The sequence below is a fragment of the Trachypithecus francoisi genome, unplaced genomic scaffold (genome assembly GCF_009764315.1).
Source record: "Trachypithecus francoisi isolate TF-2019V2 unplaced genomic scaffold, Tfra_2.0 Lachesis_group9, whole genome shotgun sequence".
NCBI lineage: Eukaryota > Metazoa > Chordata > Mammalia > Primates > Cercopithecidae > Trachypithecus > Trachypithecus francoisi.
This window is the reverse complement of record NW_022681474.1, coordinates 65,977,153-66,003,532: the sequence shown is the minus strand read 5'-3', so window position 1 is coordinate 66,003,532 and position 26,380 is coordinate 65,977,153. Positions and strand designations below refer to the sequence as shown.

At 37.9% G+C, this 26,380-nt stretch overlaps 1 protein-coding gene across 4 annotated transcripts in view; it reads right to left on the bottom strand.

The window, feature by feature from the left end:
• Positions 1–26,380, bottom strand: part of HERC4 (HECT and RLD domain containing E3 ubiquitin protein ligase 4) — a 155,108-nt gene that overhangs the window by 96,425 nt on the left and 32,303 nt on the right. For all 4 annotated transcript variants that reach the window (XM_033209166.1, XM_033209168.1, XM_033209169.1 and 1 more), the window contains 4 exons: positions 20,672–20,748; positions 15,926–16,147; positions 14,750–14,841; positions 7,153–7,283 (listed from right to left, as the gene is read on the bottom strand). In XM_033209166.1, the coding sequence (XP_033065057.1) occupies positions 7,153–7,283; positions 14,750–14,841; positions 15,926–16,147; positions 20,672–20,748 (522 nt within the window). The remainder of the gene's footprint in view (positions 1–7,152; positions 7,284–14,749; positions 14,842–15,925; positions 16,148–20,671; positions 20,749–26,380) is intronic.

Sequence of the window (26,380 nt, the reverse complement as noted above, 5' to 3'; positions counted from 1 at the left end):
TCCTCCATTTGGGCATCACCAAGAAGTTTTAGGCTAAGAAATGGGAAGTAATCTAGTACCAATCAGAAGATTGTTACATACACTTATGTATGACAGAAACAATGTTTCCTTTCTTCTGAGGAAAATGATCTCTATATGTATGCACCAAAACTCCTCTGGAGGTACAATAGTGAAAGAAAACCTAAGAAATCACAGAACTGAAGCTAAGGATGGCCCACCAATCCACTCTCAGTAAACCTATCCAACTCCTCAGAAAAAGCCTCCTTAGGCAAGCATGGAAGTATTTCATTGTGTACTCTATCCATGAAATAGTTTTATTGAGAGGACATGGCATCTCCAGGTCTCACCCTTGTTTCTATCAGGTCTTAGATCTCATCTCTTGCCCTAAACCTATTTGCCATTTGTGGCATACTGTTTATAAAAGTGGCTGAAATTATCCCTCTCCCCATACCCATATCTTATACAATATGACTGTTGCAGTGGTTTATTCTTATGATGGTAGAGCAGACTTCCAAGTCCTAATCTACAGCTTGCTTTGGCATAGGCTCAGAACTGAGACACTGTCGTTTCTGCTGGCCAAAGCAAGCTATAGATTAGGACTTGGATTTAAGACATGGAGAAAGAGATTTCCAGTGTTGCTGGGAACAACTGCTGGCAAAAACAAAGAAATTGGAAAACCAAAGCTGTTAGTTTAAATTGACTTTGGAGCTACCCTGAAAGAATTTGCCAATCTGGGTAATGTATTAATTAGCTCATGTCACTAAACAGATCAACTCCAAAACCTAGTGGCCTTATACACTCTTTCCCTAACTATCTTTAGGAATTCTGCTCTACCATCATAAGAATAAACCACGGTTAGCAGCTAAAGGATGATCTACAATCTGGAACAGAGACAAACTGCCCCAGCTAAAGCCATCCTAGACTCCCAGCTCCTAGCCAGATCATCAATTGATCATGTAAGCCAGCTAAGATGACAGCAGCCCAGCTAAGCCCGGCCAAAATTACTAAAACAAAGAACTATTAGCTAAGTAATTATTGTTTTTGCCAGGGGGAGTTCTCTTTACATCCTGGCAAACTCACATGTTATTTTAAAGGGGTTTTGATTCAAAAGAGTTTTCAAGTTAGCTAGGCTGCCGGATTACTACTCTCCCTCAGGAAGCAGCCATCTTCAAAGGAACGTATTAATAGTTTGAAAATTACTGCAATACTAGTCCCACCTACTCAGGAGGCTGAGGCAGGATGATTGCTTGAACCTGGGAGGCAGAGGTGGCAGTGAGCCAAGATTGTGCCACTGCACTCCAGCCTGGGCAACAGAGCAAGACTCAGTCTCAAAAATATATGCACATATATATGTGTGTGATTATAGTATAAAGCGGGGTACAGAGCCACTGAATGAACAGAACTACCTTAAGCTCTAGATTTGATGTAAGAGGCTGAAAGCACTTTATACTACTAGAATGTAAACCTTTTTCTTTTGGATCATCTACTGACACGCTGACATTTTGGTAATCCTGACTGCTTCGTTCAGGAGGTTTTTGACAATTATTGAATAAGGAAATAATACATATTTCTTTCTTTAAATTTTTATTATTTATTTATTTTTGAGACGGAGTCTCACTCTGTTGCCAGGCTGGAGTGCAGTGGCATGATCTCGGTTCACTGCAACCTCCGCCTCCTGGGTTCAAGTTAGTCTCCTGCCTCAACCTCCCGATTAGCTGGGACTGCAGGCATGTGTCACCATGCCCAGCTAATTTTTGTATTTTTAGTAGAAACAGGGTTTCACCATGTTGGTCAGGATGGTCTCAATCTCTTGACCTTGTGATCTGCCCACCTTGGCCCCCCAAAGTGCTGGGATTACAGGCTTGTGCCACTCACTGTGCCCGGCCCAATAATACATATTTCTTATAGTACTGACTACTTGGAAGTTAAACTGATCAAAATACCAGATATCTACTTACATTTCCTGTTTAGGTTAAGTCCTTAGATCTCACTCAATAGTCGAAATTTTACCCCAGATCCAACAATTACATGAATAAAATTGCTGAAAAGAACTGGTTTACAGAGCTAAGAATAACTATTCAAATCATGTACATTTTGGCTATTAAGAATTACAAAACTGGATAACATTAAATCATTTGTGATATTTCACAAAGGACTAACAAAATATGTCACCTAAAAAAATGATTTAGGCCAGGCGCGGTGGCTCAAGCCTGTAATCCCAGCACTTTGGGAGGCCGAGACGGGCGGATCAGGAGGTCAGGAAATCGAGACTATCCTGGCTAACACGGTGAAACCCCGTCTCTACTAAAAAAATACAAAAAACTAGCCGGGCGAGGTGGCGGGCACCTGTAGGCCCAGCTACTCCGGAGGCTGAGGCAGGACAATCACTTGAACCTGAATGGCAGAGCTTGCAGTGAGCCAAGATCGCGCCACTGCACTACGGCCTGGGCGACAGAGCGAGACTCCATCTCAAAAAAAAAAAAATGATTTAAATTCACTACCCTGTAGTATTAAGCACGCATATTCCCATTATAGCCTGATGGTGGTTGGGCTGTATATTATATTTCCCATACCTTAACTTTAGGTTTGGCCATATAGTTTGCTTTTGGTCAACGAGATTTCAGTGAATGTGATGCAAGCAGAAGGCCTGAAATGTAATGCACAGTTGAGTTTGCCTTCTTGTGTATTTGTCTCCGTCAGAAGAATACCCAGAGGCAGCCCACTGCTCCTCTGGTATAGTCCCAAGAATGAGATATGTAACAAAGCCACCCGAGCTGAAACACAGCCTGAATCAAGTCACCCCAGTGAAGAGGCCGCCTGAAACAGAACTGCCCCAGTCAATCTCTAGCCTAAATAAAAGCTGCTCCAGATAGCCCAAGGCCCGAGGATGAACCACTTTACTGAATCACAAACTAAGAAATAAACATTTACTATTATATGTCACTGACATATTGTTTGTGCACAACAGACCAACAGACATTATAAATTTTATGTAAATAAGTTTATTTATTTATTTTTTGAGACAGTACTTTTGCTCTGTTGCCCAGGCTAGAGTGCAGTGACACGATCTCAGCTCACTGCAACCTCCGCCTCCTGGGATCAAGTGATTCTCCTGTCTCATCAGCCTCCCCAGTAGCTGGGATTATAGGTACGTGCCACCACGCCCAGCTAATTTTTCTATTTTTAGTAGAGATGGGGTTTTTTCGCCATGTTGGCCAGGCTGGTCATGAACCCCTAACCTCAGGTGATCCGCCAGCCTCGGCCTCCCAAAGTGCTGGGATTACAGGTGTGAGCCACCATGCCTGGCCTATGTCTATAAGTTTAAACTCAGGCAAAATGAAAAAAATTCTTAGAAAAAAATTAACGTTCACATAACTGACTCAAGAAATAATAAAAGCTATCTCATAGCCACTAAATAGATTGAAAAATGTTTTTTAAATTCCAAAAAATAAAATGCTAGGCATGAATGGCTTTAATGACAAGTTCTACCAACATTTCAAGCTGTTCTATTTCCAATAATTAGAAAACAAAAGTACTTTCCTCAATGTTATTTTATCAGACTAGAAAACCTTCATAATAAAATCTGGTGAAAAGAATAATAAGAAAAAAATTATAGATCAAGTTCACTGATAAACAGAAATATAAATAATAGTAAACAGAATATTCACAAATCAAGCCCAGCACTAAATAAAAAGGATAATACTTGACCAAACTGAAGTTATTCCAGAAAAACAAAGCTGTTAACTAGAAAAAAATCCATTAATATGACACATTAACAGATTAAAGGAAAAAAATCATAAATCATTTCGATACAGAAAAAACAACATTAAAAACTTAACATCCATTCACAATAAAAAAAAAAACTAGGAATAAAAGGGAAATTACTCAGTCTGATAGAGGTTATCTACAAAAATCTTAACAGCAAACATTATAGTTAACTGTGAAATATTGAAAGTTTTCCCGCAGAAAGGAAACATGTTTACAGTAAACATTATAATGGTGTCCTAACCAGCATATTAAGACAATTATATAAACACATTAAGTATAAATAACAGAAATAACAAAACAGAACTGAATTGACTCACAGATGATAGGACTATGTACATGAGTAACTTATTAAGAGTTTAGCAAGGTGGCTGTATTTAAAATCAATATGTAAATATCAACTATTTCTACATGCCAGTGATTCCTCAGAAAGTGGAAATAAAAATATAATACCATTAAATACGAACCTAGGAACCTACGAAAAGATATACAAGACCTCTATGATGAAAATTTTAAAACACTTTATTATAAGACATTAAAGAAGTTTGGAAGTTGATTATTAGAAAAGTTAATATTATAAAGATAACAACTTTTCCCCAAATTAACCTAGAGATTCAATGCATTACCAATCAAAATCCCACAAGGCTTTTTTTTTTCTTTGAGAGAACTTGACAGACCTATGGGAAAATTTATATGAAAGTAATAAAGGTCATCATCAGCCAAAGCATTCTTTATTTATTTTCTTTTTGAGACGGAGTTTTGCTCTTGTTGCCCAGGCTGGAGTGCAATGGCGCGATCTTGGCTCACTGCAACCTCCGCCTCCCGGGTTCCAGCGATTCTCCTGCCTCAGTCTCCAGAGTAGCTGGGATTACAGGCATGTGCCACGACGCCCGGCTAATTTTGTATTTTTAGTAGAGACAGTGTTTCACCATGTTGGTCAGGCTGGTCTCGAACTCCCGACCTCAGGTGATCCACCCGCCTCAGCCTCCCAAAGTGCTGGAATTACAGGCGTGAGCCACCGCACCCAATCCAGCCAAAGCATTCTTAAAGAACAGAAGAATAACAAAGAGTCACTTTACCCCAAATAGAAGAAGTTATTATGGTGTCTATATAGTGTTTAAGTGGCACAGGGGCAGGCATACAGATTGAAAAATTAGAGATCATAGAAAGAGATCCATGTACATATACCAACTTATGGCAACAGTGACACCATACAGTAGGAGGGTGAAGGATTTTCAAAAATGGAGCTAGAAAAGGGGATTCTTGGAAAATCGTGGAATAAGAAGCACCAAGAATCTGTTTCCCATCTGGACAACAATTACACCGGCAGAATCTGTCTGACAGAACCATTTTGCAACTCTGGAGTCTATGCACAGGTTTGTTATTTCCAAGAGAAGAGGTGGATGGCAAACTCTGGTTAATTTCAATTTCAGATCATAGCATGGTAGCAGTTACCCATTCCTTATTCCTGTGTAAGGGAGCCATGAACAGGTTCCAGGAGCAGCTTGTACGCAACTTGTAGAAGCCAGGGTGGGCAAAAAGGACTTTGTCCCTTTTAGGAACTGGTGCCCTGATCACTGATTGGTGCTTCTGATCATCAAGGTGCAGAAAGACAGGCAATCATTGTTGTACACTCTCCCATTCTGGCTAAAGAGACTTCCAAGGAATTCAAAGGGCTGATGCCTTTCTCTTTCTTTCTTCCACTCTCCTTCCGCCCCCACCTTTCATTTTTTTCTTTATTTCTTTGGGGAACCAGGCATTTAAGGTCTAGAATATTAAAAAGCAACCACATTTATGGGTGAATTTAGAAAGTCACTGTGCATCAGCAGGGAAAGGTACAGCCTAAGAAAAGATCTGCAAAGACCTCATTTTTATACCTCAGGGTGACTCCTGACACAGAGACAGCCTATAATAATCAAAAACCAAAAATCAGCAAACTCTGGCGAAGGGGGAGAATCTGATTTCCAGTTACCACATTACTAGAGTTAAATATCCAGCTTTCAAAAAACATCACAAGGAGAAAAGATGTTTCTCCTGTTACTACGTAGTAAGTAGTAGGCAAGGGTGGCCCATTCAAAGAAAATATAAACCAACAATAGAAACTACCCCTGAGAAAGGTCAAATGGCAGACCTAAAAGACAAAGACTAAATCAAACATCCTAAAGATGCTCAAATAACTATAGAGTAAGACGTGTAAAAAGAAAAAAAAAAACTATGAACAAAATGGAAATACCAATCAAAAAGAAAAACTAAAAAAAAAATTCTGGAGTTGGAAAGTACAATACCTGAAATAAAAAATACACTAAAGAGATCTGAAGGCAGATTTCAGCAAGCAGAAGAAAAATCAGCAATATAAAGATAGGACAGTTGAAATTATTGAGTCTGTGGAACAGAAAGAGATCTTAAAAAAAATGTAGAGAGCCTAGGGGAACTACAGGATACCATTAAAGAGGAAAAAAGAATCACCAAAGAATACTTACAGTGTGATTACATGCATTTGAAGCTAATAGTTGATAAAACTAAACTATTATATAGATATGCATACAAGGTAGAAAAACATTAAGCAAGCTGATCAAAATTAAATTAAGTGGTCAAAAAAGGTACATTTTGTTACTTGGGAGTATGCTCAATTTAGTTCCCCTAAAGATGAAGTTCAACTCAAAGACTCCTCTATTTATTCTCAAGACCTAAGAATCAATAGATGAAGCTCAATGTCAAAGACTCTTCTGTTTACTCCCAAGAACTCAGAATAAGGAGAATTAGGAGATAATTGGTTTAATTATACCAATCAAACTTTTATCACATTAATTCTATCTTAATTAACTGGTCGATCTCCTCACCCTTTAAGGAAAAAAGGTAAGCCTGGGCAACATAATGAGACCTTGTTGCTTCTAAAAATTAAAAAAATAAAATTAGCTGGGCATGGTAGTGCATTCCTGTAGTCCCAGTTACTCAAAAGGCTGAGGCAAGAGGATTACTTGAGCATAGGAGGTTGAGGCTGCAATAAGCCACAATTGTGGCACTGCATGCACTCCAGCCTGGGTGACATAGCAAGACTCTATCACCCAAAAAAGAAAAGAAAAGAAAAAAAGGTGGACAACAGAAAGAAAGAAAGAAGCCTTTTGAGTGCGATATCAAATACAATAAATATAATATTACATATACCTTATTAACATCTTGCCTCAGCTAAATCTGTTCAAGTAAAGATAAATAAAATAACAGTAAAAAAGATGTTTCTCCTGTTACTATGACTCCTCAGTGGCAAAATAGGTATTTGGAAGGAGAAGGTGTTTCCTCAGATTATTAGGATCCCTGAAACAATTCAATAAGCAATCCCTAAACAACTGCAGTTTAGAGACCAGAATGCTCTTTTATAAAACACCTTACCGTCCACAAGCAATCTGAGTGACAATGCTTCCCATAAGTTCAAAAACTTTCCTTGGGTTTATTTCATGACTGGTAGAATTATGGCCCAACTGACCATACCCTCCAGCTCCAAAAGTAAACACTCCACCTTCCTAAAAAAAAGACAAAATCCCTTATCATTAGAAGGCATAATAAAGAAAATAACTGATCTCCAGAAAAATAAGTCCAACTCTTTAATATAAACTCAGGTTTTTCTCTTCTAAGAACTGTCTTCATAATTTAACAGATAGATGGCTCTTTCAAAGTAAAATGTCATACAACTATGAGAATTCCAGGTAATGATGTTTTCACCGTTATAAAATATTTAAAGTAGACACTGAAGAGATACAAATAAGTATTTATTTGCATTGCCTTTCATTATCATTATACTGTCTTGCTGGATTCCAAGTACATATACAAAACTTCACAAAACCTAAAAATGGTATCTTCACTTTTCAAGGTAGTTACTGCCTTACACAGATGTGCTGCAAAAAGAGTACATGTAACCAGAGTGCATAAATATAGCAATTTTTATTTACTTATTTATTTTTTCAGACAGGGTCTTGCTCTATCACCCAGGCTTGAGTGCAGTGGCATAATCACAACTCACTGCAGCCTCAACCTCCTGGAGTCAGGTGATCCTCCCACCTCAGCCTCCTAAGTAGTTGGGAGTACAGGCATGCACCAGCAAGTCTGGCTATTTTTTTACTTTTTTGTAGAGATGGGGTTTTCCTGTGTTGCCCAGGCTGTTCTTGAACTCCTGGGCTCAAGCAATCCTCTTGCCTTGGCCTCCCGAAGTGCTGGGATTACAGGCATGAGCCACCGTGCGTGGCCTTATAGCAATTTTTAGCATACAGTTACTATAATATACAGATGTCATTTAAAAAAAACTCCTCATAGAAACATTTAACTAAAGCAGATGGATCACCTGAGGTCAAGAGTTTGAGACTAGCCTGGCCAACACGGCAAAACCCTGTCTCTACTAAAAATACAAAAATTAGGGCCAGGCATGGTGGCTCACACCTGTAATCCCAGTACTTTGGGAGGCCAAGGCAGGCAGATCACGAGGTCAGGAGATCGAGACCATTCTGGCTAACAAGGTGAAACCCCGTCACTGCTAAAAATACAAAAAGTTAGCCAGGCATGGTGGCACGGACCTGGAGTCCCAGCTACTTGGGAGGCTGAGGCAGGAGAATCGCTTGTACCCGGGAGGCAGAGTTTGCAGTGAGCCGAGATTGCGCCACTGCACTCCAGCCTGGGCGACAGAGAAAGACTCCATCTCAAAAAAAAAAAAATTAGTTAGGCGTGGTGGTGGGCGCCTGTAGTTCCATCTACTTTGGACGCTGAGGCAGAAGAATCGCTTGAACCCAGGAGGCGCAGGTTGCCATGGGCCGAGATCATGCCACTCAACTGCAACCTGGGCGACAAACCGAGACTCTGTCACAAAACAAACAAACAAACAAAAAAACATATAACATATAACTAAATTAGAAGTTCTGTATTGGAAAAAAATCTGTGATAACACAATCACAATTAGTATTCTTCAGTTCAACTGCTTTTCTTCATAGTTGTAGCTATATAGGCAACTTTATATCCTGCTTTCATCATTTAATAGCGTTATTACATACCGTTATATGAGAACATTCATTTTTCTTTTTTTATCATAGAAAATTTCAAGCAAATACACAAAGGTAAAGAGAAAATATAGTAAATCACCATATAACCATCATTCAGTTTCAATAACTGGCAAAAGGTTGGTTATTTTGTTTCACTGGTGTCTCCCTTTCCCTTTTGGGGGTATTTTCAAACAAAACAAAAAACACGGCCGGGCGCGGTGGCTCAAGCCTGTAGTCCCAGCACTTTGGGAGGCCGAGACGGGCGGATCACGAGGTCAGAGATCGAGACCATCCTGGCTAACACGGTGAAACCCCGTCTCTACTAAAAAAATACAAAAAACTAGCCGGGCGAGGTGGCGGGCGCCTGTAGTCCCAGCTACGCGGGAGGCTGAGGCGAGAGAATGGCGTAAACCTGGGAGGCGGAGCTTGCAGTGAGCTGAGATCCGGCCACGGCACTCCAGCCTGGGCGACAGACCGAGACTCCGTCTCAAAAAAAAAAAAAAAAAAAAAAAAAAACACTTGAGTACTTTAAAGCAAACTGTGGTCATCATATCATTTCACCCACAAATGTGTACGTATCTTCAACAGCATATATCTCTAAGAGATAAAAGTATATAACCATAATACTATTATCACATTCACAAAATCAATAGCCATGTTTAAATCTTCCTGATTATTTTACTGCATCATGTAACAAAGCGTATGTCTGCTTTGTTAGTGAAGTTAAAAATAAGTAAGTCGGGTGGGGCACGGTGGCTAACGCCTATAATCCCAGCACTTTGGGAGGCTGAGGCAGGCAGATCATTTGAGGTCAGGAGATTGAGACCAGCCTGGCCAACATGCCGAGACCTCGTCTCTACTAAAAATACAAAAATCAGCTGGGCATAGTGGTGTGCGCCTGTAATCCCAGTTACTTGGGAGGCTGAGGCAGAAGAATCACTTGAACCTAGGAGACGGAGGCCTGCAGTAAGCCAAGATCACACCACTGCACTTCAGCCTTGGCAACACAGTGAGACACCATCTCAATAAAAAAAAAAATATATATATATATATATATAAATAAAAAATAAAAATAAGTCAAAGTGTGTCAGCCTGATACATCCCCATTAGGCTTAACGGTCTTTGCCTGGATTCATTATTTCATCAGGGAGTCTAAAATGGTGATTTTTCTAGTTTTATTATTTTTCCTACAGTTATGAACTGAAATTCTTCTATAAATAATTTGACTCATTAACTATTAAATTACCTAAAATACAAATTGCAAATGAAAGGCAGAATACTTGATTCTTTCCCATTATTGACCAGTTAAAAAAAAAAAAAGAGTGTTGTCCTAGCAACTTCCAAAGGTAAGCAATAAGTTTTGCTTATATTGATTTGCGGGAAGAGAAGATCATTACAAACTCATGGATTTTTTATAGATCTGATGTTTTCCATTTTTTTGCAGTCATTATTTCTTCTCCATATCCAGTGAAAGCTCCTTCAAGTTGTTCTTCTGACAGGACTGCAGTAATCTTTGCTTTTTTTAACACAAAATGTCCAAAAGTATTCTTATACGTATTTTTTGCCCCAGACATGGGATCGGACTCTTCTCTAAGAAGCCCTGGTTCCTTTTAGTGGAGAATCTATAACAATCAAGGGATTATCATTGTGTCCAGATTATACATGGTTCATTACTTCTAGGACCTTTCAGTGGTTATGGCAAAACAAAAACAAAAACAAAACAAAAAGCATATTCTTGGAGAAAAATAAACAAAGAGTTAATACTAACAATTGCAATTCAAAGTAAAGATCACAAGGTTTTAACTTAATTCCTATAGTTTTACACCTATCTCTTTTCTCTTAAGTTGAAAATCATAGTTTATAATACAGTAAAATAACTACTTCTTTGCTTTCTCCTATGAATATGTAACATATTGAAAAAAAGATAATAGCAAATTTACTTCTAACAGTAAGACTACAAAATGCACACTTGTAATCCCAGCATTTTGGGAGGTTGAGGTGGGAGGCTCACTTGAAACCAGGAGTACCAGACCAGCCTAGGCAACAAAGCGAGACACAATCTCTACAAAAAATTAAAAAAAAAAAAAAAAAAAAAAAAATCAGCCAGACACAGTGGCGCATGCCTGCAGTTCTAGCTACTCAGGAGACTGAGGTGGAAGGACTGCTTGAGCCCAAGAATTTGGTCATAGCTTCAGTGCACTATGGCTGTGCCACTGCACTCCAACTTGAGCAACAGAGTGAGACCCCCATCTCAGGGGAAAAAAAAGTTACAGAATGCAGTTTAAGGGCCAGGCACAGTGGCTCATGCCTGTAATCCTAGCATTTTGGGAGACCAAGACAGGTGGATTTCTTGAGGTCAGGAGTTCGAGACCAATCTGGCCAACATGGTGAAACCCCATCTCTACTAAAAATACAGAAAATTAGCAGGGGAGTGGTGACGCACGCCTGTAGTCCCAGGTACTCAGGAGGTTGAGGCAGGAGAATCACTTGTACCCAAGAGGTGGAGGTTACAGTGGGCCAAGATTGCACCATTGTACTCCAGATTGGGTGACAGAGTGAGGCTCTGTCTCAAAAAAAAAGAAGAAAAAAAAAAAGGAAAATAATGCAGTTTAAGATTTCTTTGTGGATTCAGTTTATCCTTAGCATATTTCCCCCAGTGATGTACAGCAAAATGCTGTATTTTAAAATCACCTAAAATAATTCTTTCTTGTGTAGTTGTGTCACCAACTTGTTAGTTTTCCATTTTTAAGGACTAATATGTATATAATTTACATATAATTTTTACATATATATACAAAACTTTGCTTTTTTTTTTTTGAGACAGTTGCCTAGGCTGGAGTACAGTGCCACTGTCTCAGCTCACTGCAACCTCCACTTCCCAGGTTCAAGTGATTCTCCTGCCTCAGCCTCCTGAGCACCTGGGACTACAGGCGTGCGGGATTACAGGTATCTGCCACCACCCTAGCCTAATTTTTTGTATTTTTAGTAGAGACAGGGTTTCACCACGTTGGCCAGGATGGTTTTGAACTCCTGACCTCGTGATCCACCTGTCTCAGCCTCCCAAAGCACTGGGATTACAGGTGTAAGCCACTGCACCGAGCCATAATTTTGCTTTTTAATTACATGTAACAGTTTCTAGATTCCAAAGTAAAAAATCATAAGGCAAGGCACATTTGTTCTGGCTATTAATTTTAAATTATTGTATTTTTAAAAACATACATGGCCAGGCGCAGTGGCTCACACCTGTAATCCCAGCACTCTGGGAGGCAGAGGCAGGTGGATCACTTGAGGTCAGGAGTTCAAGACCAGCCTAGCAAACATGGTGAAACCACATCTCTACAAAAAAATACGAAAAATAGCCAGGTGTGATGGCACATGCCTATAATCCCAGCTACTTGGGAGGCTGAAGCATGAGAATCGCTTGAACCCGGAGGTTGCAGTGAGCCAAGATCACAGCACTGTACCCCAGCCTGGGAGACAGAGTTTTTGTTCAAAAACAAAAACAAAAACAAACAAACATACATGGCATATGATGTATGCTCATATTTCGGTCCCTTTCTTACAAAAAGACAGCTGTTCCATACGCCTTGCTCTTTTCACTTAGCAATATATCATAGAAATCATTCCACAGCATAAGTATCTCATTCTGTTTTACACTTCATTGTACTTCATTACAGGGATGTACCACAATTTAACTCATGGATATTTGGATTTCTCCTAGTCTTTTGCTATTAAAATGCTACAATAAATGGTCTTGTGCATACATAATTTCAAATCTTTGGGGTAGATTCCTAAAAGTGGCTCTGCTAAATCAAAATGTGTATTTGTATGTGACTTACATAATACATCTGCAAATAAACTTGAAAAAAAATGTGACATCTTTATGGAAGTATCCTCATATCTATAAACATGGCATGTCTTTCCATTTATTGTTTTTAAAAGTTAGTTTTAAAATCTTTCCTAATGCAGTTTTCCTAGTGTAGGTTTTGTACAGAAGACTATTTCATAAAGCAATCTTAATCTATTTACTATTTCCAAGAAATTCTTCCAGAAAAGCAAGACAGATGGATACGGAACATGTATTTTAACTTAAATCAAGGGAAAATAAAGTATTTTATTTTGGGGATATTTACAACTATCTAATTTTGTTAAAAATAATGTACACCCAAAATTCCAATAAACAAATGTCACTAGCTACTATCTTCTGACAGAGGAATACAAAAGAGTAAAAGAATTAGCATTTCTTAAAACTAAATAGACACAAAAAGTTACTTATCCTAGAACATTAGGATGAATGGTTATCTGAAAGGCTGAATCTGAAAAGCATTAACATTGTTAGCCTTTCTGCCATAAAATTAAGTTTTTGGAATTACATCACACATGGTATTTTTTATATTTTGATAAATTTCTTCCAAATACCAATAACAAAAAAGGACAAGCTACTTGGGAGGCTGAGGCAGGAGAATGGCGGGAACCCGGGAGGCGGAGCTTGCAGTGAGCTGAGATCCGGCCACTGCACTCCAGCCTGGGCGACACAGCGAGACTCCGTCTCAAAAAAAAAAAAAAAAAAAAAAAAGACTTGCCAACAGGAATAAATAAGACTTCAGTGATTACATTTGTAATCAATGTAATTGATACAAAATCAATAAAATATGATATTAGGTTGGTGCAAAAGTAATTGTGGTTTTTACCATTAATGGCAAAAAACGAAATTACTTTTGCACCAACCTAATAATAAGATTGGCAGGTACAATATTCTTTCTTTAATAAAGGCAAGTAATACAAAATACTTTAACTTTCATAATTGGTCATTATACTTTTAAAAGTGCCTTGAGTTCACTATATTCGACAATAATGAAGAGTAATTCTTGTCCTGCTAAAATTCCCAAGTAGAAATATAATGCAGAATTTTAAACCTGATTAGAAGTTAATGCCTCTTTTTTTTGAAACAAGGTCTCACTCTCTCTCCCAGGCTGCAGTACAATGGTGTGATCTCAGCTCACTGCAAACTCCACCTCCTGGGTTCAACTGATTCTCCTGCCTCAGCCTCCTGAGCAGCAAGGATTATAGGTGCCTGCCACTATGCCCAGCTAACTTTCGTATTTTTAGTAGAGACAGGGCTTCACCAAGTTGGCCAGGCCGGTCTTGAACTTCTGACCACAGGTGACCCACCTGCCTCAACCTCCCAAAGCGCTGGGATTACAGGCATGAGCCACCATGCCCGGACATTAATGTCTTTTTACCAATTTTATATACTATGTAAGACCAAAACAGATAAAGAAGTTTAACCAGTTTCTAACTTGACCAATGAAAAACTTGCAAATTCCTTTATATTAACATGACTGCAATAAATAATTCTCTGGTAAAGGTTAATTGAATGCTTTCATTTTCATCTAACTTCTAGTCACTTGAGAACTAAACAGTACTGATATTTAATTGGCATAAACCCAAGACAGTGAGAGGTCAGAGTTAAAGCCATTGATAAAACTCTGATCAAAGCTTACTATAACTGCTTGCACAATACTTGGCCTATGAATAACAGACAGATTCATCTCCTCTATTGCTTGTATGAAGTATTTATAAGCCAAATGGAAACTACATTCAAATTACGCTGAGCTACACAATATAAATGGGTTTGATACATATATCATGGCAAGCCTAATGAACTAAAATGGAATAATTTTATTCAAAGTATGACTTAAGCAGTATTTCATATAAAGCTGAGAAATTCAGCAATATACTATCATTACATATAATAGTATATCAATTCACATTTTATAACATAAAACAAAGTTGAAAAATTAGGTAAATTATTTTCAAGAATAAGTCTTTTTTCCCAGATAAATTATGTTTGAAATACCAATAACACTCAAGTTAAAACTTGAGAAAATATCATGAGAACATTGATTAATCATGAAAGAACTATGATGAGCAATAATAAAGAAGTTTTAAAAGTACAATACCTTGGTTAGTGCAGCAGTATGATCTTCTCCACAACAAATATAAACTATTTTCTGAGATCTTAGTGACTTTAGTAAATTAGGAACATACCTATCTGAAAATTCCAACAAGAGATGTTAATAATATTTTAAAAATTAAAACTCATCTAGATGTGTTTCCTCTACAGCTTCCCAAGCTCAGTAGACAGTTGTGAGCACATAATTTTAACTATGATTCAACGATTTTGTAGTACAAGCTTCCTAAGTCGGGTTCCCAGGCCTATCCATACTATTGTGATAAAGGAAGGACTTAAAGACTTAAGCGCTAAACAGCCAATATGCCAGTCTGCACAGGACTCAGCAATCAAGGAATTTCAAAATTATTTAACTGCTTCTAATTTTCCACATATACACATCATTCTTTATATTCACTTCATGATAGTTATACCAACAGGAGCCTACTTTAAAAGCCTGGGGGAAAAAAATGTACTTTAGGCTGTTTTGTAGCAGAAAAGATACATGATATCCTAATATGACATATTCTTCTCAGGTAAAACAAGGTATTCTTTAATTCTTTGCTTATCATTACTAATCGTTATTAGATTAACAACTCACTTTTGTCCATTTCAGTCATTACAATTATATTGAACTATAAGAAATTAGCTTTTGTAAGTCAAATACTGGCATTCAACTCAATGTAATCATGAAAAATAAGTTCCAAGATCCCAACTTGTTTCAATTATAATTCTTTCAAATTCAAAATGTTTATTTTTAAGACTTTAGCATCAATGTTAAAAGTGAAGCCCAACCAAAGATTTAACCCAAATCATTTAAATATTTCCTTGAAAAACCCAAAGATTAACACTTCATGTTACTTCCCCAGAATAATTTTACAGCTTCCTTCCACTAACAGTGGCCAACAGTGGATTAACAATTTGAAGTTATGTTTTTCAACTGTCTTTTAATAAATATCCAGTACCAAAGATGTTGCACAGATATACTTTTTATAGTTCTTTAATGAAAAAAGGATATTTTGTGTCTTCCCACTGCATTCCCCAAATGGAATTTTTAAATAACATCTTATCCCCACCTCTACACCAGGGAACATACATTTCTCTCTTATACTAAGAATCACTGATTTATCTCAAAAGATCATCTCTTTTAAAAAACACACTTAAACTATACATAATGAGAACCTACCATTTTCATCATTAAGACCTAGCTGACCAAACTTGTTGCGTCCCCATCCAAAGATAGCTCCAGAAAGGGTGAGTACAAAACTATGGGCTCCTCCTGCTGCAACTTGCATGAAAGGGATTCCAAGCAAAGACTTAATCAGCTGTGGTGAAGTTTGCTTTTTACAGTCAGTACCTAAACCCAGTTGGCCATATTTATTCTGTCCCCAACAGAAGACGTCACTTGCTGTAAAACAATAATGGAAAAATTAACCATTTTTCTTATATGCAAAAAATTTAATTTGAAAATAATCATTTCATTTAAAATTTCATACAAAGAGTATTATTTTGGGACATTCTTCCTATCATCAAAAGAATATAAATATTATTTTTAGCAATTATGTTTATTTTTCTTATATGAACATATACTACTACCCAGAAGAACATTTAGTATTAGTATACTTTAAGTTTGATTGACTACACAGAGGAACAGGTGAGTCACATAACAAGGAGTAATCTCATTTCCTTATGCTCCTCAACAGTCTCCTTTTAATATTCCTCAAGTCTCATTTTTATTCTGTAGTTTCTCCCAAGAGGTACTCATTCAAGCTCAAACTTCAGTAACTATCTGCTGATCACATTCAAAATTTTATCACTAGCCCAAACCTCTCCTGAGTAAAAAACCCACATAACCCACTGTTTACCTGACATCTATACTTGGAAATTTCAAAGGAACTTCTAACTTAGGATGCCCCCAACGAAATTCATTACCCCCATCCTACTTCCCGGGACCTCTTTCCAGTGTTCCCCATTTTGGTAAATAACATAACTGACTCAGTAGCAACAATTATAAACCTAGGGAGTCTTCCTTAATACTCCTTTCTTTTTTTTTTTTTTAACTTCACAGATATCCAGTCTATCATATATCACCAATTTATATACAGTTTTCTTTCTAAAGAAAAATATGGCAAATAGATCCATTCCTCACCATCTTAACTGATTCCTATAATAGTTTCCCCTGCCTGTCACTTTTGCTCCCATACTGCCATCGTGTTTTGTAACTTTAGACATCCTTTTATTAAACTAACAACTGGCACTAAATAACTGATACACTAATAACTGAGTTTTTTGTTTGTTTGTTTGTTTTTTGTTTTTTTTTGAGATGGAGTCTTGCTCTGTCGCCCAGGCTGGAGTGCAGTGGCGCAATATTGGCTCACTGCAAGCTCCGCCTCCCGGGTTCATGCGATTCTCCTGCCTCAGCCTCCCGTGTAGCTGGGACTACAGGCGCCCGCCACTGCACCCGGCTAATTTTTTGTATTTTTAGTAGAGACGGGGTTTCACCGTGTTAGCCAGGATGGTCTCGATCTTCTGACCTCGTGATCCTCCCGTCTCGGCCTCCCAAAGTGCTGGGATTACAGGCGTGAGCCACTGCGCCTGGCCAATAACTGAGTTTTTTAATTGAAACTACAAGATAGGCCGGGCGCGGTGGCTCAAGCCTGTAATCCCAGCACTTTGGGAGGCCGAGACGGGCGGATCACGAGGTCAGGAGATCGAGACCATCCTGGCTAACACGGTGAAACCCCGTCTCTACTAAAAAATATAAAAAATTAGCCGAGCGAGGTGGCGGGCGCCTGTAGTCCCAGCTACTCGGGATGAGGCAGGAGAATGGCGTGAACCCGGGAGGCGGAGCTTGCAGTGAGCTGAGATCCGGCCACAGCACTCTAGCCTGGGCGACAGAGCGAGACTCCGTCTCAAAAAAAAAAAAAAAAAAAAAAAAGAAACTACAAAATAGTACACACTTAAAAGTAAGCTTCCTTCCAAAAAAAATCAGAATCCTGGTTCCTCTTTCAAGAGACAGCCACTCTTTTTTTTTTTTGAGATGGAGTCTTGCTCTGTCACCTAGGTTGGAGTGCAGTGGTACAATCTTCGCTTGCTGCAACCTCCATCTCCCGGGTTCAAGTGATTCTCCTGCCTCAGCCTCCTGAGTAGCTGGGATTACAGGTATGTGCTACCACATCTGGCTAATTTTTTAAAAAATATTCTTAGCAGAGACGGGGTTTCACCATGTTGGACAGGCTGGTCTCGAACTCCTGACCTAGCGACCCGCCCACCTCAGCCTCCCAAAGTGGTGGGATTACAGGCATGAGCCACCACACCCAGCCTGAGACGAGCACTCTAACCAATTACTGGTAAGTCCTTCAAGAAATGTTCTATGTGCATATAAACAGACATTTGTATACATGTATAGAGATATTGTAAAAATGCAGATTTGATAATATTGCTCACCCCAAAATATATATTTCAGTGCTTTCTCATTGCTCTTGGGATAAACACTTTAAACAAGGCTTATAAGGTGCTGTATGATCTACCTATGTTTCCAATCTCTTCTCATATCAGTCTCTACCCTCACTCGCTATACTCTAGCCATACTTGCCTTCCTTCATATTCTCCAGTGGCCACTTCTCACACACTTGCTGTTCTCTCTACCTAAACCTTCCCCTCATCTTTGTCCAGTTTATTTCAACTCTCTCCCAGCAGGAGCCTTCCTTCCCTGATCTCCTAGATTAAGGTCTAGTACCTCCGCTGTATGTTCTAAATACCCTAAAGTTTTTCTTTATAGCCCTTACCATAGTATGTAATTATATCATTATTTGAATGACTATATCACGAGGGCTTATAAGTAGTATACTGCTTATTACTGTATGCTGTAGTATGCCTAGTTCATACTAAGGGCTCTAAAAAATGTTTAGTAGCTGGGCACGGTGGCTCACGCCTGTAATCCCAGCACTTTGGGAGGTCAAGGCGGGAGGATCATGAGGTCAGGAGATAGAGACCATCCTGACTAGCATGGTGAAACCCTGTCTCTACTAAAAAAAAAATACAAAAAATTAGCAGGGCGTGGTGGTGGGCCCCTGTAGTCCTAGCTACTAGGCAGGCTGAGGCAGGAGAATGGCATGAACCCAGAGGGCGGAGCTTGCAGTGAGCCGAGATTGCACGACTGCACTCCAGGCTGGGCGACAGAGCGAGATTCCATCACAAAAAAAAAAAAAAAAATTAACAAGTGAATAACATATTGCCTACAGCATAAAGCTGAGTAAGCCAAAAAAAAAAGGTCAATATGAAACTATCCTCAGTAAAACCTCTGAGTTTAAATTTATGTTAGATCCACCTACCAAAATATCAAAACAGGAGTTGGCAAAACAACAAAGAATACACAGAGATTCCATGTTCCTAACTGCCTACAGAAGTCAATTCCTTAATATGACATTAAGGCCCTTTATAACAGATTTCTCTTTTTATTTCAGCCTAAACTGAAGTATGAGTATGTCTCCCACTCCCTCACAACACCCACATAAAACTACATGCCAATATTCAAATACTCCACTTTCTTAACTCTATGCCTTTACACTAGCATAACTCCCTTAGCCACTCAACATTTCTCCTTGTCCTTCTCAGCATTTCTCCAATTATTAATAAAAAAAAATATTTAAAGACTTGCATCAAATACTAATCCCCTCCTTACTGTTACCAATTATATCAATTAGAAACAATTATATCATTGTCACAGCATTTTACTTTTACCTTGTCTGAAATAATACATATATTTTTCTGCCTCAAACTACAGTTATTTACTTGGACATCTGTCTCTTTCACTAGACTGTATGATCCCTAAACCTGTCTCTTAATTTATCGGTGCTTCCCCACGGTTCTAGCTTAGTGTTTTATTTGTAGTAGGCTTCACTAAATAATAACACTAAATAGTAACAATGGAGCAAATGGAACCTATTTCTTCTTTTTTTTTTTTTTGAGACAGAGTCTCACTGTGTCACCCAGGCTGGAGTGTAGTGGCGCGATCTTGGCTCACTGCAACCTCCACCTCCTGGGTTCAAGCAATTTTCCTGCCTCAGCCTCCCAAGTAGCTGGGACTACAGGTGTGTGCCACCACGCCCAGCTAATTTTTTGTATTTTTAGTACAGAGAGGGTTTCACCATGTTGGCTAGGCTGGTCTCAAACTCCTGACCTCAGGTGATACCCCCATCTCGGCTTCCCAAAGTGCTGGGATTATAGGCGTGAGCCACCTCACCCAGCAAACCTATTTATTTTAATGGTAAAAAACATACATATGGCAGATTCTTTACTAGCCCATATTCCAATCCTTAGCTAGGATACTAGTAAGTTAAATTGGTAAGAGAGGAATGCATACAAAGCTAATAAATATGATGTTTAGCCTTCTTTATTTCTATGCATAGAAAGTTCATCTATGAGATTGGGGAAGCAATCCTCCCCAGTTGCAGCTATGAAGAGTTTTTAATGGTTTAATAAACAGACACAAAAATCAATTTCATGTCTACATAATAAACAAAAAATGACGCCATTCACAACAAAAAATCAAATACCTACGGGAAAGTTTAATTGAAGGTGTTTAAGACCTGTCCAGGTAAAACAAAATGCTAATGGAAAAAATTAAAGAGAGACTTAAATGGACAAATATACCATGTTCTAGAATTGAAAGGTTCAATATCCTTAATTGATTTACAGAGACAATGAAATTCCAATCAAATTCCTAGTTCTGTGTGTGTGTGTGCGTGTGTGTGTGTGTGTGTGTGTATAGAGACTGACAAGTTAATTCTAAAAGTTATATGGAAATAAAAAGAATCAACAACCAGGGCAATCTTGGAGAAAGATGAACGAAGCTGGAGAACTATATGCACAATAAAAAAAGTACCAAGTAATAAAACTGAAGAGAAATAAAATAAAAACTAATGCTTACCTTTAGAAAGTGCAAGTGAATGATAGTAACCACAAGCAACCTGTATAATCTGGATATCTGACAAACTTTTAATATTTCTAGAAAAGAAGAAGACAGATCAAGATCAGTTAATTCCATTTAACAAACTGATCTTGAATGCTATTTATGTTATTTATTGATGGCCTACTATATGCATATAGGTCATATTATTTTTTCATACAAGCCCAATTTTAGCATACCAAAAATTTATGCTAAAATCAGTAAACAAGAGCAAGATACAAAAAAATAAAGTTAAAAGGGGTGATAAGAACACATCTTGGAAAGACAGCATTTAAGCAAAGTGAGCTATGCTCATACCTCAAGTATTCCTCAGAGTGCTCTTATAATTCAGACATTTTCTTTCATTATAAAAAAGTGTTTTTAAATCAGCTTACAGTTAGAAACTTGGCAATACATCTGGAAAGCAAATGTACATTATCTAATTTGTCTAAAACTGGTGTTTTGCCTAGTTTAATGTATGTTCTCCTTTATTAGGTTTCTTAAGAACCAACAGGGATTCTTATATATATGTTCTACCAACTCTCAAATTATGAAACCTATTCCTTACAAGCTATCCTTTTACTTTATGTCTAAATGAGGGACATTCAATTTTTTTACTCGGGAAATTTACTCAATTCACAGTTATAACAATCACTACTAATATGTTAAGTCTTATTTTCTTCTCTTTTGTATTTTGTCCTTATACTTTTGTAATTTCTTTCCCCTCTTTCCTGAGTTTTGTTTTACCACCACACAATTTTAAAGGCTCATTTTTAAAACATTACAAAAATCAATTAACTTTGTATGTACATCAACCATCCCAGCATCTCCATAGGTTCTTTCCCTTTGCCTGGTCATGTTACTGTTTTTCCTGAATGAATGTTTTCAAGGAAAAAAAAGGGGGACGCCAGATGCGGATTACAGGTGGGTCACTGTAATCCCAGCACTTTTGGAGACCGAGATGGGCAGATCACTTGAGGTCAGTCAAGAGTTTGAGACCAGCCTGGCCAACCTGGTGAAATCCTGCCTCTACTGAAAATACACACACACACACACACACAAAATTAGCCATGTGTGGTGGCACACTGTAGTCCCAGCTACTCAGGAAGCTGAGGCAGGAAAATCACTTGGACCCGGGAAGCAGAGGCTGCAGTGAGCCAAGATCACACCGTTGCACTCCAGACGGGGTGACAGAGTAAGACCCTGTCTCAAAAAAAAAAAAAAGAAAAAAAAGAAAGAAAAGAAAAAAGAAAAAAAGGGGGGATAGGGAGGTACACAATATGTTTCTTATTTCCCTTTACCTGATACTGTCACCTGACCTGATTCTGCCATAAGAGAGTCCGGAGCAAATTCTGACCACAGAGTCGACACACATGATTTTCGGGAGGCAGCTTCAGCAAATCAAATTTTGAGCAGGAAAAAGGAGAGTTACTCTAATTCCATATTATTGTATTAAAAATATTTTTATTTAGTGGAGTTATGCTCTTAACTACAAAACTTGAGAATTGTACTGCTACAATTTAGCAGAATCCAACAAATTAGCAGGATCCAATGCACCTTCAAATTTTCACTTAACAAAATGCCATTTCTTTGAAACAGCAAAATCAAACACTGGCAATGCAAACAGAGGAAGGAATAAGAAATATATGAACATACATAACTATGCTCAAATTACTAAACATTTACTGTTATTGCTTATGTGTACTAGGCAGATGATACACTGACCTGTTCAGCATATTAAGTATTTTAGGGAAAAAAACACTATTCCGGGTATCAAGCACAATTTTGAAAAGAAACATTTCAAAATACTACATTCTCACAGTACTCTATGTTTCTTCCTTCATAGCATTTATCGCTACTAACTACTACGGTACCTATTTATTGAATATTTGTCTCCTCTGCTAAACAGTAAGTTCTGTGAAGGCAAACCATGTGTCTTACACCCATGATAATGCCTGGCACCTGCTATAGTGCTGAATTAATAGTCTGTAATGAATATACTGTTAAAGGATAAATAAATTTGTAAGGTCTTGGAGGCTTCAGTATTAGTCATAAATTTTGCCAAAAATCTTCTAAATTTGCATAGCAATTTATATTCAGTTACTTTCCTTTCCAAAATATTAACCCAAGGCTTGTAATACATATAAATGCTAATATCTTTTGCCATTATCTACTACAGAGACCAGAAAATATATTCTTCTATGTCACTACTGTGTTAAAGAAAAAACTATCCCCTTTCATCTTCATATAAATGTATTAATACCCTGAAGAATGGGGAGATACTGGTTTTGTTTTCTTTGTTTTAGCTTTCAGAAATTAAAAAATATTGTGAATGGTAAAACAAAGTTCCCATGTTCCATTTTTCCTAAAGAGATAAATTAGAATATAATTAAATTGTTTAGAATTCATCAAAAGTAATCTCCTTTGTCACATAAAAAAGATAATGTGTTTAATCATTTTTAATTTTTGGAGATTGGAATACACTGAACAGAAAAGCAAAAGAAAGGCTGGGCGTGGTGGCTCAAACCTGTAATCCCAGCACTTTGGGAGGCTGAGGCGGGTGGATCATAAGGTCAGGAGGTCATCAAGACCAGCCTGGACAATATGGTGAAACTCCGTCCCTACTAAAAATGCAAAAATTAACTGGGCATGGTGGTGGGTGCCTGTAGTCCCAGCTACTTGGGAGGCTGAGGTAGGAGAATGGCTTGAACCCAGGAGGCGGAGGTTGCAGGGAGCCGAGATTGCGCCACTGCACTCCAGCCTGGGCGACAGAGTGAAATTTCGTCTCAAAAAAAAAAGAAAAAAGAAAAAAGGAAAAGAAGCCAGAATAAATTTTGGAAATTAAAACTATATATATACGCACACACACACACACGCATTGGAAATCAAATTTATACACCCTTCCTTTGGGACTCTGCTAAAGCATATTAATTATGGAATATGTACACTGTTATATTCTTCTGTTTTTCCAACTTAACGCGTAGTGGCAATACAGGCAGAAATCAGGCATTGCTAGTTATGATTCTGAAGACAAAATTCCAACCACTAATGTAAACGATTAGTAAAAAGTTTATAATATGTAATTAAACATTTGAGGAGCTAAAGCATTAAATATTTTGCCAATTAAACACAATTAACAATTTTCTATTTTCCAGTTAAGCCACAACTTTCCTAGTTATTTAAGAAAAATCTTAACACCAACTCATTTCAATTTTGAGAAATTTATCTCAGAATAGGGGAGTTGGTTAAAAAAAAATGAAAAATTTAGACTAACAACAGATCTAGTCTATACCATTAAAAACTACTCTTTTTCTTTTTAATCTATAATGTTCCAAATTTTCAGATGCTAAAATTAGGCAGGAATTGTAATATATTTTTAAATGAATAACAAGAAAATAAATTGTTTTTGTGACCAAGCTAATAATTCAAATATGTTTAGTTTGTATAGTCCAGAAATTGCTGTACTCACAAAAATAATAATCTTATACTATCTTGCCATAATTTCTTAATGCATATGTCCAAGAAGCAGAACTTTTAGAAGACAAACTACATCTTTATTGCCAACAATTATTTTTCTGAAGTCTGTGTGCAAAGTTATGTATTTCCACTTACATTAAACTAAGATAATAAAATTTGGGTTAATTTTTTAAATAAAAAGGTGTAATATATATTCTACATTAAAATCTAGCCAGAAATACAGGTCTACAGACACTATTTAAAATACCTGGTCTTTCCCAAAGAAGTGACTTCAAAACAAAACAAAATTAGAAGTAGGAAAGAATTCATTATCAAACTAATTAGTTTCAGTTATATCCTATTATTATTTTCACATTCTTCTTTAATATCATCCATCCATTGGCATAAAAAATGGATTTTGTTGTCACAAAAGTATCACCTAATGTGAATCCTCACTTTTCTGATTACTCTTTTTTTTTTAATTTTTTGAGATGGAGTCTCGCTCTGTCGCCCAGGCTAGAGTGCAATGGCGCAATCTCAGCTCACTGCAACTTCGGCCTCCCAGGTTCAAGCAATTCTCTGCCTCAGCCTCGCAAGCAGCTGGGATTACAGGCACCTGCCTGGCTAATTTTTTGTATTTTTAGTAGAGACGGGGTTTCACCATCTTGGCAAGGCTGGTCTTGAACTCCTGACCTTGTGGTCCACCCACCTCGGCCTCCTGAAGTGCTGGGATTACAGGCGTGAGCCACCACACCCAGCCTATTCTGATTACTCTTACGAAAATCTATAAACACTAGGCAGAACACAGTAGCTCACGCCTGTAATCCCAACACTTTGGGAGGCCAAAGCCAGTGAATCCCTTGAGTCCAGGAATTCAAGACCAGCCTGGGCAACATGGTGAAACTCCGTCTCTACAAAAAATACAAAAATTGGCCAAGCATAGTGGTACATGCCTGTAGTCCCACCTACTAGGAGGCTGTGATGGGAGGATGACTTGAGTCCAGGAGGTCGAGGCTGCAGTGAGCTGTGAGCATGCCACTGCAAACCAGCCTGGGTGACATAGTGAGACCCTGTCTCAAAAAACAAACAAAAATCTATAAACACCTTACATCTAAAAAATGATTTGGTACTGAAATTAAAACTAAAACTCACTTGGCACTCTTCCTTTTATAAAAATACATTTCCACTGAAATACTAAATGGCCCTTTAAAACCTGATAATATCAGTAAAAACTATGTATATGTTACAACAAATCAGATCAAGCCATCAAATTTTGAAAAATTGAGAAGGATGAAAAGCAGAAATACCTTAACATACAGCTTAAAGTTAATACCGATGTTGAACATATACAAAAATAAAGATGTTTAAACCAAAGAACTCAAGTAAATTCTCTTTCAGGTCCCCATCCAGGTTCATAGTTATTATTGGACAACGCTCACATAAATTTTATAAATAATAAAATTCTCTCCTTATAATTAACTTTCTTTTCATTTATTATTTACCTATGTATTACTGACTAAAATCCCTTAAAGGTGAACATCAACAAAAATTTAAGTATGAGAATCAGACTGGTAGAGTAAAAATAAAGGAAACTAGAAAGTTTTGCCATGAATCATGGTTTTAAGAATACTGACTTAGAAGATCTAACATGCAAATATCTTTTCATCCTAAAAACACAGTTTTTTTAATCTTTTTTTTTTTTTTTTTTTTGAGATAGAGTCTCGCTCTGTCGCCCAGGCTGGAGTGCAGTGGCACGATCTTGGCTCACTGAAAGCTCCACCTTCCGGGTTCATGCCATTCTCCTGCCTCAGCCTCCTGAGGAGCTGGGACTACAGGTGCCTGCCACCATGCCCGGCTAATTTTTTGTATTTTGAGTAGAGATGGGGTTTCACCGTGTTAGCCACGGTGGTCTCGAACTCCTGACCTCGTGATCCACCCCGCTCGGCCTCCCAAAGTGCTGAGATTACAGGCGTGAGCCACTGCACCCAGCCTAAAATCTTAAATTTAAAATCCAGTTCTATAAGAATTACTTGTGAGAAGAAATAAAAAGAGTAGAGGGTGGGTCAAATGTGAGGTCATTATGCTTTTATGAATGTTTTAACTTAAGAAAAAAAATTTTTTTTCTCCCAAAAGTTCCATCATTAAGAGGAATCAAAAGCACACTGGGAATTGTGTGCATTAGTGCAGAAGAAACAAAGGGTAAGCAAATTGGGGAGTTTTGTGGAATTTGGTTAT